The 16,402-nt window shown below is 38.1% G+C and overlaps 1 protein-coding gene across 1 annotated transcript; it reads left to right on the plus strand.

Moving 5' to 3' along the window:
- The first annotated feature begins 1,703 nt into the window (after nucleotides 1-1,703).
- LOC138032981 (protein Mpv17-like) lies at nucleotides 1,704-6,850 on the plus strand. The gene is made up of 2 exons (XM_068880706.1): nucleotides 1,704-1,828; nucleotides 5,382-6,850. The coding sequence occupies exons 1-2, from the start codon at nucleotides 1,738-1,740 to the stop codon at nucleotides 5,909-5,911; spliced, it is 621 nt and encodes a 206-aa protein (XP_068736807.1). The 5' UTR covers nucleotides 1,704-1,737; the 3' UTR covers nucleotides 5,912-6,850.
- Nucleotides 6,851-16,402: the final 9,552 nt, after the last annotated feature.

Raw genomic sequence — 16,402 nt, forward strand, 5'->3', positions numbered from 1 at the left:
TGCTTACTAGCCGTAAGTGAGTGTTTTCAGTACTAAATGTCAAGCGATAAATAAAATGAAAATAAAATAAAACAACTTAATTAAAATTAAAATGGAACAGACAAAGAAATAAACAAATCAACAGTCGAGCAATGCTATCATGTTTCGAAAAATCCGTGTTTTACAAATCCATGTTTTACAAATCGACTTTTTACAAATCCATATTTTACAAACCCACCTTTTACAAATCCATGTTTTACGAAATCAATGTTTCACAAATCCAATCCAGTCTGTTTTACAATGGCCCAATTTATACTAGAGACGGATAATCCATCTGGACGAACTTGGGCAAGAATTTTTTAGTTCGTCTAATAATCCGTCCGTGTATAAATACGGGCAACAGACGGATTATCCGTCAAGACGAACTATCTGTTTAGTTCGTCTTGGCAGACGAACTAAGACCGACAGACGAACTTAGATGCCGGAATGAACACCTCGTTACAGAAAGCCAGCGGTCTCTTAGCAGTAGTATACAAAATGTGTTCGTATAAACGAAGTACCTGAACAAAGGCAACAGAACAAAGATGCATAATCCGTCTAGTATAAACGGGACGAACTATAAGACGAACTAATACTGTGCTTTGCAGTTCGTCCCGTATTTATACTGGACGGATTAAACGACCAGACGGATAATTCGTCCAGACGGATTATCCGTCTCTAGTATAAATTGGGCCAATATGCCGCAGACAAAATGACCGCTTTGCAGCAAAAAGCGTGATGCTCTTTTGTTTACTTTTGGAGTATGAAGTAAATTTTTCAATGTACATTTTTCTCCTAGCTCCTCCATTGCTTTATTAGGCGGCTTGTTGAGTTCCAAAGTCATGGATAAGCCTGACAATTTTTTTCTCCAGTGCAACTTCGACGTCCCCCGTAACGTTTTTTTTTTTCAGGAATGGTGGACTTTTGACAGTGTCCCCCATGTTTTGGATCACTACTTTCCACCCCTCAAACTGACATTTCCCTTATTATTCAACGTATACGACGTACAGTCTACTTTAGACTTCAAATCTACTTCAACGAAACAAAGATTTTAAACCAGCTGAGAAGATTCACAATAGAGTTAAACCCGGATCGATGGCTTCACCTTGCAGTTTCCGATATCCACTAGACGAGACAACCCCCCGGAAAATCGAATTTTTTTAGAGTATTGAAAGTACTAGTAGTACCCAGCAAAACAATTGAAAGTTAACCGTCTTCAACGGGGTTTTTAGACCTGAATACTGTAGATCAGCGGGGCATAGCTTAGAAACGCTATTTCTTGTTGAGCTAAAGCTGTAATTCTGCCTGTTTTCATTTTTATTAGAGCGGTAAGCTTGTCAATATTAACATGGGATATTGCGTCGTGTAAGTATTACGAAATGTCCAATGTCAGTTTCAGGGATGGAAATTAGTGTTGACCGTTTGTCGACCGACCAGCTGCGTGCTTCACCGATAAGTTGTTTGACAAAATGTTGCGTGACAAGTTTCATAAGAGATGGCAAAACGCGCATAAGGTTTGCGTAAAAAAGTAGAACGGGATTCCACTTTTGTACAAGTTTTTTTCCAAGTTGCAACAATCACTTTTGAGTGGTAGGACGTGGATCAACTGAGGTGTTTCACGACAAGTTTGGCAAAAAAATATTGCCCTATTTCCGCGCCTGTAACTTTACGTAGTTCCCAGCCCCTCCGCAACAAACCGGTATTGTAAACGCGCGCGAAATGGTTAGATCTAATCCCATATCGAAAATTTGGTCAGCATATCAAAGATGCTTGTCGACGAAGCCTTGGAGAACTCAATTGCTAACTTCAGGTGCGAATTTTAAGCGATCGTATCATTGATTTTTTCCTCAAGCAAATCGTTGCATCTCTCGATACTTTTATTTCAATTCTGTATGAAATTATTAAAGCTAAACCTGCCCTTACTTCGCAACAGAATATGGTCATTGAAACTTGTTTGGTACCCCTTTAAGCCTTTTATAGCTTTTGTAAATCTGAGTAAAGAGAGATAGCAATTAAATAAAGCAGTAAAAATGAGATTAGACAAGTGACAAATATGATGTTTAATGCATGACTTTACACTAATTACAGCTTGAAAATGCATTATCACGTTTAAAGAATACTCGTCTTATAAATATTTTAAAACCTCATGTTCGAGATTTTCAACAATCATTAACATATTTGCCACGTAACATTAGGGCCATTTATACGGGAGAAAATAAGACGCGTCTTAGCTAAGACGCGTCTTAAATAGGACGCGAACTGTACCATTTATACGTTCGCGTCCTACATAAGACGCGAAATCTCGTATAAATGGTTCGCGTGAGGTTCGCTTCTTATTTTTGATACAACCTCATTTACATACGAAGTTGCCTTTAGCAACGCCGTTAAAAGCAATAACTTTGGTAAAGATCCAAGATGGCGCGCTGTAGCAAGAAACAAAAGCGTGCCGTCATTTTAAGAAGGAAGAGAATTCTTAAGAGATGTTTTTTCTCTTTTGAGAAGTCTTATTTTCTCCCGTATAAATGGCCCTATTGTGTTCAGCTGACCGTTTATAAATGTGATCGCAAAAAAGTAAGCTGAATTCCATTTACCAGCTTAAACCAGAGACATTAACAAAACAATGCACAGATTATTACCTGTTTATAATTTAAATAATATGGTATGAACTTATAATCCTAACCCTAACCCTAACCTTTAACTATGCTTTATTTAGGGTCAAGTCTTTTTAAAGTGCAGAGGCACTAATTGGGGACACAGAAATCAAATCAAAGTAACTCATATCATATTATCAATAACATAATATTGTTGGTGTTTGAGGAAAGGTGAAAAACCGGAGTACCCGGAGAAGCAAGCCCTGCTCCCTAAAACAAACAAGAAACTTGACACTCTCAGGTAGTGAAGTAGCCCCAGGCTCTGCAGTTTGAGTTATTTTAACCGTGTTATGGTGTGAAAAGGAACGTGGCGGGTAAAAAATGGCAAGCAAATTGAGCCAGGCGGGGAACCTCGCCTCACCATGTTCTTACCTTTATTTGATGTAAACAAACTTACAATGTCATATGCTTTTGTAACATTGTTTATGTTATATTATCTTTCTGAAGCATCTCACCCGCATAGCCAGTCCAGATCTTTGCAAAAGGGACCATTGTCCCAAATTTTTGTACACACTATATGTTTTTCATAGCCAATTGAAAATGCTGAAGAAATACTTGTAATCACCCTTATGTAGTAAAATACATGCAAGGAAAATTATATAACAGTTTCATACAGTGAAAAGTGAAAGGTTCAATCAGTCCCAATCTAAAGGGCCTAGGTCACGCTATTTTAGGTAATTTTGTTTAATTTTGTTAATTATGAGCTCTAAACATCAAAGTGGCATAGCAAGAGTCTTTCATTTGCAAAATCACGGCCACATAACAACTGAGAATGATTTTCCAGCTTTGTAAATGACATTTTGATATAGACTGATATAAATTTGAAAAAAAGTAGGCCGACGTTTTTCAAATTTACCCAAATTCAATCCATTTCAATCCTCTCCAGTTTTGTCATTCCATGTGCCTTCTTGGCTTCCCTGTGTTTTGTTAGAGTTCTTCTATAGTTGTGAACAGTTATTTTGATATTTTAGTCAGGCCTTCTGATAGGGTGTTATGATGCGCAGGTTATTGGATTAGAAAAGCCAATTATGCGATAAATAATGTAAATTATGCGATTTTTTTTCTGAGCAATTTTAAGCTTGTTTTTCAAGCTTTCAGGATAAAAAAAAAACATGTTTTTACTGCCCTAAAGACATTTTGAACACAAAAGAACAGTAATAATTATTATGAATCTTGATCGACATTTTTGTGGGCAGTATTATATTTCTGAACAGATTTGCTAAGCTGAACAAAGGGCGTGTTTGTGTTACACCAATCGGCGACTCTTTAAGAATGGGATTCGTACCAGGCCCCCGACATGCAAAATAACGCCTTGAACTTTGAATGTTTACGAAATCGAAGGTAACAAAGGATTTTTAGCCGTTTTCCAAGGTAAATCATCTTAAAAATGGCGTATTTATGCAGGAACTCCTAAGAAACTTGTTGATTTATGTTTTATTTTATGAATTTTGTGCGTTGTTTTGTGAATTATGTGATTTTTCTTGAATTGTGCGATCGGATGAGATTTAAGGTCGACTGTACGAAATCGCACCATCACGTAATATCAGAAGGCCTGTTTAGTTAATTCTATGACCATTCTATCAGTGCTGAAATTGCCTAAAATTGTGTGACCTAACCCCTTTAATGTCTTTGACTAAGGTACGTTGGCAAAACTCGTTGTGGTCTCGCCACTGATACAGAAAATACAGGCTAGCAATGGCAATTTTTGAATTTTGATGTATGCAGCAGTCTGTCACACTAAAAATTAGAGACCTTAACCCATTAACTCCCAGGGGTTCCCAAGTCTAGTCCAAGTCTAGCTGGTTTAGGCCGGTTTGGACGTCAAAGGATGATGATGACGGCTGCGAGAATGTTGTCTTAAAATATTATTTCCTGTTATTGTAATAATTTTGCAATTACTTCAAGTTGCTCAGCATGGAAATTGTGTGTCCACATTCCAGAAATAAAATTTGGGAGAACCGTGTGGATATTTAGAGAGAAAATTGAGAATTTGTTGTCAGGTGCTCACATCCTCCACACAACCTCATACTTGGTCATTTCTAGTCAGGACAAGAATGGCAAAGTAATGCATCAAAACATAAAACACACATACGGGGCATGCACTTGTTTTTGCTCAGTAAACCTCATTGTCATGTTGAATTCTCATAGTCATTGTCGTGGTCCCTGCTTAAGGTCTCTATTTTAATTGAAGAGGGTAGACATGCATCAGAGAGCCTCATATGCGTGTTATGGGAATATTCATTCCTGTCTTTCTTTCCGGTCTTGACTGTAATGACTCACTGTGATGTCACTCTACACTGAGTTTCATTTGCTCCAGTTTGATGTGGTCGATACCATATTTTTTAACCAGTAAAATATGTTGTTAGCTGTCACCTGACTTTGCTCTTTGTGATGTACACCGTACCCATTGAAGATGCTAAACTGGAAGTACCAAGTACATTTTCTGCTCTGTGCTGGGTGAAAAACTGTTTGTCTCTCATAAAATATTAGGTTATTATAGTGTACATGTTATATTGCATAACAGTTTGTTCTTATTGCACCCACAGTACTGTCAGTGCAGTTTCCTGTAAGATAGAATGTATAATGTAACATTTTCTTTTGGTTAATACAGTCATTGAGTTATCAGTCACCTTGTGCCTTTATTCACCAAAGGAGATCACCAAACAACTTTAGTATTAATTGTTCTGTTTTGCTTTGCATCTTAAAAAACAGCTGTGATGTTCACTGCAAGTGATATCTTGACCCAACAACTGGTTGAAAAAAAGGCTTCATTCCATGATGGTAGGAGAACGTTACGTATGTGTATAATGGGTGTCATTGTTGGACCTATTCAAAGGACATGGCTCCTTACACTGGAACGCTTTTTACCTCCAACATCCAAGGTGCAGATTGTCAAGAAACTGATTATAGACCAGACAATTTATGGACCTTTTATTGTGTTCTTCTTTTACACCCTGTCTGGAACTCTTGCTGGCAAAAATCCTCTTGAAATAAAGCAGTTGTTGCAAGAACGATACATCAAGACTATGAGCACTGCCTACAAGGTTTGGCCCATAGTGCAGACTGTAAACTTTACTTTGATTCCTGTCCAGCATAGAGCTAATTTTGTCCAATTGGTTTCTTTGTGTTGGAATATGTATTTGACTTGGATGTCAAACAAACCTGTCATCAGTCAGGAAGTACAGGATGAGAGTCAGCATGCTAAGTCAAATTTGTCAACAGACATAATAAAGAAGAACTGAATAAAGACCAGATATCACAAAGTTATTATACAGCTGCAATAGGTTGTTAGTTCAATGGTATTACGTTGACTCAAATAGGCCATTTCTGAGTTCATGTCTGCCTCCTCTTTAAAGCCAGTGTAAGTGCAAAGTTTTTCCGATGGAAATTAGTTTCATTCATATGTATTAAGGACGGTGCCTACTAATTAAAGATATTTTTGCCCCGATGAGTGATTTTGCAGGAAATGTAGATCTTAACAAGTGTTATAATGAAACCCAAAAAGAAAATTGGGGGTAACCACGCATTTTTCAAAGATAATTCACGAATAATATTAATTTGTAAAAAGCTTTAAAATACAAAGCAAGGTATGACGTTCTTGCTTAAATTGAAGCTTAATTATCTCTCAAAAATACATGGTTACGCCCAATTTTCATTTTGGATATGAAGACTACTTACTAAGATCTACTTTCTCCGGATACTTTTAAACCGAGCAAAAATATCCCTGTATTAGTAAGCATCGGCGATGGGAAATCCGAGTATCTGGAGATGCACAGAACATATGCATGCGCAAAAATAACAATAGTAGGCACCGTCCTTAAAAGTAGAACTAATTACCATCGCAAAACTCACTTTGAAATGGAGGCAGACATGAACTCAGAAATGGCGTATTCATGTATCACAGCTTTGTTCTGTTGTCTTGTAGTTGAAGGAATTGGAACTACATGTACTTTCAATTGAGTTTGTGCTGGAGTTTTAATTTTCTTATGTACAATTTAATGATTTAGTTATTTTAGTAACTAAATCATAATATTACTTAAAAGTAATATTATTATGAACTATCACAGGTTTTTATTTATGGTTTAGAAGACCAGAATTTTTTGAGTTTAGATCTATATTTAGTGGATTAATTTTACTATAGTAAATCTGTTAAGTGATTAAAGGCAGACACAATACGGGCAGGATATTTGCATTTATATGAGTGGCAGTGTTGCATCACATAGAAAGTTTCAAGATGTGATGCAGCTCTGTCGTCAACATTGTGGTGTACTTATTCAGTGTTGTCCAAGCATTATTTTTGGTGCAAAATTCTAAATGAAAATTTAATGGAAAGTTGAAGTAAATTTAAGTACATTGGCCACTTTCAAAAATACCATAATACTCTGTGTTTGCCCTACAATTTTTTTCTTTATTTTCTTTTGCAACAGATTTCCTTAATATTTCGGCTCTGAAGAGTGCGAAGAAATTCGAAACCACATTGAACAATGCTAGAATTTTGCTAAGCTGAGTAAGAGACAACTGAAGATTTATACTTCTATCATTCACCAAAGTTTGCTTGCGAATCTCATTTTAAGAAAACGTCTCAAGAGAAACTGGAAACAATACGTATGCAAATTTTGGAGGGCAAGCAAAGAGTACTATGGTGTTTTTGAGAAGTGGCCTATGTAGGATATTTAACAATAATAATTATTCCATGAGCGCGCGTTGGATATGAGATGATAGATAGCCAACAAGGTGCGTAGCGCCAAGTTGGCTATAATCGTTTCATATCCAACAAGCGCGGGTGGAATAATTGTTTTATTAAAAACGCCCCCAAAATATCGAAAACTAGACTACAATAAAAATAAAAAGGCCCAAAAAATCACGCGTATGCTTGCCGTGTTTGTGGATCATGGTATAATGGCTCATAACCCATGATGGCTTAGCAAATCAAAACTGTCGAATTGCATTTTCCAGTGATCCAGTTTTTAATAATGCATGAGATATACTAATATTCTACCGCATATTATTAACACATTTCTTTTGTTTTTCCTTCATGGATAATCTGTGAGTTGAATGGGATATTTGCAATGGAAAGTTTAGTGCGGCTATAGCAGTAAGTTGTTGATACAGAATGGGACACAAGTACTGTGTCCCACTAATGAAAGGAATGTCTGTATTAGGAAATCTGTCAACTGCTCCTAATCATCTTTAAGCCCTGGCCAAACGAGAGCGAGAGTTGACAAGAGTTGAAACTCCTGAGAGTGATCGAGAGTTGGCCAAACGAGAACCAGAGTTGACTGGAGTTTCTCCAGAGTTTCACTTGTAAAAAAGAGAGACCCTGAGAAAACCCTTTCTGACGTAAATATGGCGACTAGCCAGCCGGTATATTCAGCTAGCCAGATGGCAAAATGAAGTTTGTGCGTAAGCTTATGCATGTTTATTTCTAATGCTTATGTATTTTGGTTGTCATTTCCCTATTGTGACAGTCTTTGGAGAAAACTTGGCGTTGCTCTTGGTCCACGAGTCATATTTTTTTTGCCTTTTTTTGTCTGAGCCCGCTGGAAAAAAAAAGTAATTGCTTACCGCAAAACTCTCGCTCAAACTCTCGTGCGAGGCCAAACGAGATAAAACTCTCGCACACTCTCAACTTTTTTATCAGAGCCAGCTGGGAAAAAGTAACCATAGTAATTGCTAACGGCAAAACTCTTGCTCAAACTCTCGTGCGCAGCGAAACGAGACAAAGCTCTCGCCAACTCTCATGAAAAACTTGAGCAGGTTTAAATTCGATGAAAGCTCTTGAGAGTCGATGAGAGTAGCCGAGAGTGGATTCATGAGAGTTCCTGGCCAAACCAGAGGGAGAGTTTCAACTCTCGTCAACTCTCATCAACTCCCGCTCTCGTTTGGCCAGGGCTTTACAGTGAAACGAAATTCAGGGGCATCCAACGATCGGATGTCTTTGTCAGACAATGCTTTAAAAGCTCGTTTTGTGAGTTTGTAGCTGCCCCGCAAAATATTTATCAGTTCGGATGTTTTACATGTAAGGGAACGTCAGGTCTGTATAATTTCTAGGTGGATTTTTTGCGTCATCCGAAACTTCCAGCAATGGTGACGGGTCTGATCAAATTAACATTACGTAGTCTTTCTATTTATCCCGAGAATTTTACAGGACGTTTTCTTAAAATATGATTTTCAAGCAAACTTTGGCGAAAATGATAGAAGTATAAATCTTCAGTTGTCTTTCACTCGGCTCAGCAGAATTCTGGAGTTGTTCAATGTGGTTTTGAATTTCTTCGCACTCTTCAGAGCCGAATTGTTAAGGAAATCTGTTGAGAAAAATGTCCAAAATCTTACTGTTCCGGTCCACGAAAGTCTGAGTTCGAATAATCTAGCCTACCTTCTCCAAACAGGTATTTCCCAAAGTTTCTCGTCGGATGCCCCAGTACATTGGGGTCCTATAATATAATTTACCTGTTACTATTGAAGTTGAAAGCCATATTTTCTGTTCCATTTATTTGTAGTTTTATCTCAGAATCAATTTGGCCCAGTTATTTGAGTTTACAAAGACCAAACCATGGAAGAACACTGTGACGGCATGTAGACTTAAATTGCACCAGACCCAGTAACAGCTCCTCCATGTTCGTTGGGTTATTCTTTCAGTTGTATTCATGCGTTTGTTTTCGTTTTAACCCTCTTTGCAATAGTACTAGCTAAAAATATGGCGCAGGCTGCTCTCTCAAATATCATTCACTGTTCCCACATTTTTCTGGCAATCCCCGGCAATAGATTTTTATTGTGCCGGAAACATCTCAGTGTGCTAGAAGTTATCGACCGTCAGATTTGTGGTCAGTGTAAAACGTATATTGCAGACTAGGGGTTAAATTAAATGCTTAGTGCTGAGCATACGTTTCTTATGTTCTGGGAAGTAAAAGAGTAGTTAACGTTCTATGAACATATCCAGTTTAAAAATGGAGCGTCGCTCATCGTAGTTTGATGAACGAGTTAAACACTACGAGAAAGACCTCCAAAAAACACAATTGTGTCGTCTGAAACGTTTTGTGTTATTAAAGGTGCCTCTCGTTTCTTTTTACATCCGATTTTGTTCTTTGGCTGATGTAATTACTACTTTTAAGTTTCCTTAGTCCCAGTTTTTTATTCTCCATTCAACCGTCATTTTAACCAAAAACTATTTCAAGTTGCAAATATTGAAAAAAAAAACAAGTCTATATGCCAAGCACACTTGAAATAGACAGTTGAGTGAATGTATGAATGTAACTGGCTGTTGCAAATTTGTCTCATTTATTTTATGTATCTAATCGACCCCAGGGATTCAGCCTTAAGCCCCTCATCCGTTAACCTGCGAGCAGGCTCTCTCTTCGCGGTGGGAGTGAGAGAAGGAGAGCTCTCCTTGTGCGCTGTGATTACCGTGACTGCGTCTGCTATCGGTCTATGCCTATTCTTTTCGAGGTTGGGCTGTTGTCGAGGTAGTAAGCAGCGAGATACTTTAGATCCGAACTTCAAGGGTCTCCGAAAACTTGGCAGCTGGAATGGCCAACCAGGAACAAAATGTTTCTAAAAAACTCAACAATTTCTGTTTAATGTTTCATGTGCGCACCGTGAAATGGGGAAATAATTTATTTTTGAAAACAATATTTTTTTCACTTGATTTACTTAAAACTTGCCGCGCGACCAAATGAAAAGGAAATTCTCCATTTGAATTTGTGCCTTAAAAGAGTGTACGTACTCTAAGCGTTCTTGTTTCTATAAAGAATTAAATGGGACTGAGAGAAACTAGCTAGATCGATTCGTACCATTCCTTGCCCTTTCCGTCTCTGTTGATGAGAAAAACTCCGTCTTTCTTGTTGCATGCAATCTCAAATCCAAGTGCGAGAGTCTGGGTTCTAAGGCAGCTAGATCGCTGGCGCAGGATGTTTTGAATGTCGTCAGGTTACTCGTCACCAAACGTCCCTATGGTAACTGTAAGTTTTAAACTAACAAATAAACCGTTTGGAAATCACATTTCCAATCCAAACAAAATGGTGATACTCCAGAAACATGAAAATCAAGTATATACAGACATTGTCCGCACTTTAAAGCAAAATTTTCGGACAGAAGTCCAAACTTCTTCCAATTTAGAGACCCATTGTGAAAGGAAAGTAAGAATCCGGAACGAATGCTATTACAAATCGCAGACCTTGGATGACCATTGGCGAGAAAGATACAACCGACACGTGAAACAGAGCGTTCGAGGATTTTATACGCCGGCCCATGTACCGTACGCTTCCGTTGGAGATGTTTGTCTGGATATCAAAGATCTTGTTTTAAATACGGTGGGATGTGGTCAGGCCGACCTCGAGAAGGTCAGTATATATAAGCTTAAGGCCCGACGGCAGCGGTTTAACAATATTGTGCAGTTTTTTAGCACTTCTTTCTGCAATTTTGGAAAGGAACGTATTCAGTTCAAATACTGCGGATTTAATCTACGCTTCCCCAATAATTAAACTTCAAAGCCCGGTTGTTCGAAAGGTGATTTATCTTAGAACTGCCATAAATTTTCGTTTCATGTTTTCAACTTTTTGGTGAAAGTTTCTTTTGCTTATTAATTTTTGTTTTTCAAGATTGACTTCTTCTAATGTAAAGTTTTGCCAAATGATCGGCGTTGAACAGCATGTGGGAGTAGAGAAATAAACTTCTTGGTTAATTTTTAATCTGGGATTAGCGTTAATCGGTTTTTGAACAACCGGGCCCAGTGCTATAAGGAAAAATTTGGAGTAGTTTGTCGAAGGTTTTGGCTAAATAAGAACGCTTAGCTACACAAATCAGGAATTTTTTTTAGAAATTCGAGACTTCAACAGGTATTTCAAAAAATCTCGAGAATTTTAGAGCAATTCGAACTTTCCGCCGATATTTTGGCAACGTTTTTTGTGTTCCTACCGACCAAGAGAGGGTTCGGTCCACTCATATGCTACAGCAGTGCCTAGAGCAGAACAAAGCAGCGGTTTTTAATGCTGTCATTGGTAATAAACGATGTTTTACGATTACAACTCATTTTTTCTTGTTATATCGCTATAAAATAAAAACCGAAATTTGTTGAGAATTTCCGGGAATTTTAGAGAGTTTTTGGAGAATTTTAGATATTTCTAATAGAATTTCAGAGCATTTTTCAGGAAATTCGGAAATACTTTTTTGGCCATTTTTCAGGAATTATATATATGCAAAAATTAAAGCCTACTCAAAGTTTCCTGCTCTGCATTCCGTTTTCTAATTTAAGGTGTTGATCGATATGACTTACCTGGAAAAAATAGCTAAAATCAAACAAGTCTCCGGTTTTTGGCAATTTTATCATTTGCCGTAAATGGAACGTCGTTTTAGGCTTGGGTTTAAAGGATAGTTCCATCTTTCTAAGCTTTTCTTGCATCGAAACGTACCTTTGCATAGTGCTTGAATATTTATCTTAGAACTGACTCAGTGTTTGCCGTGTCATCTCGCAAGCCCTTCTTTGCTCTAAAAAAAAAACGTGGGCATTACTCATATCGTTTGACAACCAGTAGAATCGGGATCCGCTTCAAAACCAACTAAAAACCTAACAAAACTCACTCAATGGATTAAATGCTTCTTTTGAAGTGCGGGTTAAAGGCAAAAGGGCGAAGTGATAAAAATTGTCTTTTATAAACAAGTGCGAGGATTTCTTCTACCTTTCATCGGTAGCCCGCTCTTCAAATACATACATTTATTTCATCGAATCCTTTCACGGGAACAAATGAGCAACACATTGTCCTGCTTTCAAATAAGTGGCCTCATTGCTCAGTTGCTAGAACATTGCCGGCACCGGCATCCCTAGGGTCTGTCAGATTATGCCGGCATAATTTTGAGCATAATACTATATCTGGAGCATTAGGCATAATGCTGGCATAATACTTATATTTTTGCAGCATAATGCTGTTGATACTGAAAACTGGGAGAAATGTATGGAAATTTTGCCAGCAACTCGCTCTAGAATGTATAAAGCTGATAAAAGCGGGGAATATTTTAGAAACTTGATACCTTAGACTTATAGTCTAGTGCATTTTGGTATAATCGAAGGCCTGGTTACCGCTTTATACCCATTGAGTTTTTTCGTTAACGTGATATTTAAACCAAGGGCCAGGGAACATTAACGTTCAAACACTTTGAGGCGTGAACGTTGTCAATGTCAAGTTAATTTTTGTTACAGGTCATAAAACATGTAATGAAAAGAATGTACATTTTTGATAAAGGTACATATAAGTGCTATAATCCTATAAACTAATAAGTCACGAGAAACTTTGTAGTTTGTAACTTACTTTTCGGTGCTGCTAGTTTTTAACAACTTTGGCTCATCAGATGCAGGTTCATTGGAGAAAGACATATAGTAAGCCTTTCAATGCCTCACAATTTCCAATCTTTCACTTGCTCATCAAATGTTTAACTGAATAATAGACCAATTTCGATGTATTAAAATTCAGTCCAAAACAAAAGGCATCATCTCGAGGCTCTGGGGAATAAACTCATACAAATCCTTATATTTATTCCCCAGAGCCTCAAGATGATGTCTTTTGTTTAGGACTGAATTTTAATATATCGAAATTGGTCTATTGCTGAGGGATGCATGAGCCTATGGGGGGTGGAGTGGAAGTGTCATTTTAGTCCGGCATAATTTGAGCACTATACCTCCAGCCGAGCATAATTTTGAGCATAATACCCTGGGTTTCACAGGTGACGCCGGAAAACATAATACTCTATTTTTCGAGCATAATCCGATAGACCCTAGGCTTCCCAGAGGTCATTGGTTAGAGCCCCATTGAAGCTAAGTGAATGTTCCAGGTGTCTATGTGAGATGGCACCTTCAACTGACAGGCATTACGTGCCGCGGAACAATTTTCATATATCAAAATGCAGCCAAATTTGAAATTCATCCAATCAGATCACTGCGGTAAGCAATGCGAATTTCTATAACAAAAACAAATGGTCGAAAGGCCTGTCGGTTGACGGTGGGCCTTTAAATTGCCAATTCAAATATTTTATAAGAATGAGAGAATTATCCGTAAGAACGTTTATTGGGATCACAAAGACCGACTAGGTCTTAATCAAGCATGCCAATTTAAGTACTTATATTCACTAGGAATACTGCAAACTATTATTCCGCAAGGACATTTACCATGCAGAAACAATGAAATTCCCACCAAATTTTAACTTTTCTATTGATTGCTGGGAGCCTGAATAAGTCCGGATCAAGTCCATCGTGTCTCTTGTAAGTCTTTCAGAAAGTTAGAAAATCGCGGCCTGCTCTCGCCGCGGCTTCTTGGGAGAACTGATTTGACCGACATGTATTTGGCCATACCCTGTCGAGATGTTTGTCAACTTTTTGCTTTGTTGTTGTTATCTGTTTCTTCGTCATATCCCAGCAACACACACTGTTCTTGACTGTAGGGGCCAAATACATGAAAATCTCTCACGAGATGTCGGGTCGCTTTTTCTTCAACGTCTGTCATCTGTATGGTTCTTATTAACACAAAGGCTTAGTTATATAGTTAATCGAGAAGTCTATGTTTACAGTGTTATCTTTCATTTGACTTTAATTAAGAGCAAAAAGTTCAGTGTGATAGAGGATACCGGTGACCAGGAGAGAAAGAAGGAAGAAGAAAGAGCTGCTACCGATAATGAGGTAGGAAGTGGAGTTTTATAGCTCTGTCTCCATAAAGTCACGGAACCGGAATAGAATCATGTTTAAAGCAATCCAAATGACCTGTAAAATACCGCTCCAGACCCCCCTAAGTAGTTCGTTTGTTTTGCCTTCTTTCGAGTTGAACAATAAACTTTATTTTCAGTTTTTTCTAATTTTTCACGCTAGAATTAATGGTTTAAGCCAGGAGACCATTACCCGGAGCCTCCATCTTCCATATTAAGTTAACCCTTTGGGTTAACCCTTTCCCGTATCCATCTGTTTTTAGAAGCAGCTCGCAAGGAAGGGTGGGGGGCTTTAGTGGGTGTTTTCACAATAACCAATCATAAGAGCCTATGGTCAGCCATTAATTACGTCACACATGTAGTTGACGTATGTGAACCACTACACGTATGTTCTCAGTGAGATACGTCACATACGACGAAATATAGTAGTTCTTAAAAAAAGAAAGATACGGGGAAGGGTTGACTCAAGCGTACAATACATATGGAAGCTCCGGGTAGTCCATTCGGGCTTGTTGGATATAAGATTGTTAAGAGCCAAGCTGGCGCTGCGCGCCTCGTTCACAATTTAGTATCTCCGTCGCTACCTCATGAAATAATTGACCGGAGTTGTTACGTTACGTGAACGAATAACACCACCCATATTATATCGATCATATTGCGTGTTCTGAAAAACAAAAAGCCTCAAACTCAGTGATTTGCGATGAGTATTTTGTAGGCGTTGACCATAATGGCGTGCAGGCGGCCACGTCCAATTTTTAAATATTTCCGCCGTTCAAACGTGCAAACGTGCAAATCGTTCACACATGATTTCTCTCTTTAAAATCAAGCAGAAATCTCAAAGGGAAGACAAGAAGGCTTGTTACTCGTCTGAAGATCGAGGAGGGCTGAGTGATATTAGAGCCAAGTTGTTTCAGTATCGTGGTAGACTGTCAATATTGCAAGCCGGAGGGTCATTTGATGCATGCCTTGCGAAGGAAAATGTTGCATCATTGGTAAGGGCATTTCTTAGATGCTTTCAGTCATCTAGCTCAGCCTTGGTGTTTTTGGTTGTAAAATGAAAATAAAAAGATTTAAAATGTGAGAATTTTCATCTCATTTCCCTAATTAAAGGAGAAGAATATTACGTTAACTGATTGCTTTTATCCCAACGTATACATGTGCTTTTGGAGCTCAAAACTAGCATGATCGCGTTTACGGTAAATTTCGCTCGAAATATCTTCGATTAAGGGGGATGGCTCTTACCTACCAAACCGTTGCTCTGGACTCCTTCAAATAGCCATTTCTCTAATTCCTTTAACTCTACAGTTATCCTTTTTTGCCAAGTGTTTTCTATTTAACATTTCTTTGTCTGGTTCAAATCACAACCGTATTTGGTAAATCACGTGACCAAAACAGTAAATGCCTAAAACCTAAGCGAGTTAAATATGTTTTCCACAAATTTTTAATGCAAAAGTGTGAAAACATTCTAGCACAAAATCTGTAACATGGTTTTTAAAAGAAGTCATTTCTCAAAAAAATTATGACGTCATAAGGCCCTCCCTTGATACACTTTTTAAAATATCAGTTCCACTTTTTGTCGAAATAGAAATTCCATGCTACATTTTACGAAAAATGATAGGATAGTTCCCATCCGGTGAAAAAGGTGCCTCTTCCTTTCGTTTCCTGAGAGCTTTTACCTGTTTTACACTGAAACGCACGGTAGAGGACTGGGACTAGTTGCGCATGTGTGTTCTGATTGAAGTGATGTCACATTTCTATTGAAAACGTTACTTCATAGAACCATCCATGGAACCTTTTTGCAGGGCTCTTTGACTAAAAAGCTTTCTTAGCAACCATTGTCTTTCTGTAGTTAAGTGTCACCCCTTTAATTTAAATGGGCAAATCAGTAGTAGAACAACAAATGGGTAGACTTGCACTTAACGTATTCCCAACAGTGTGGCCCAGATTCGATATCTCCGGGCTTGGCGTTATATGTGAGTTGAGTTCGTTGGTTCTCTCTTCTTCTCCAATTGGAGAGGTTTTTCTCCAAGTTCCCTGGTTTTCCTCTG

The sequence above is a fragment of the Montipora capricornis genome, chromosome 14 (genome assembly GCF_036669925.1).
Source record: "Montipora capricornis isolate CH-2021 chromosome 14, ASM3666992v2, whole genome shotgun sequence".
In the NCBI taxonomy this organism is placed as follows: domain Eukaryota; kingdom Metazoa; phylum Cnidaria; class Anthozoa; order Scleractinia; family Acroporidae; genus Montipora; species Montipora capricornis.

Coding starts and splice junctions, on each gene's coding strand:
- LOC138032981 (XM_068880706.1), top strand. CDS start 1,738: ATGGTTAGATCTAATCCCATATCGAAAATTTGGTCAGCATATCAAAGA. Junction 1,829..5,381: donor AACTCAATTGCTAACTTCAG/GTGCGAATTTTA, acceptor CTTAAAAAACAG/CTGTGATGTTCACTGCAAGT.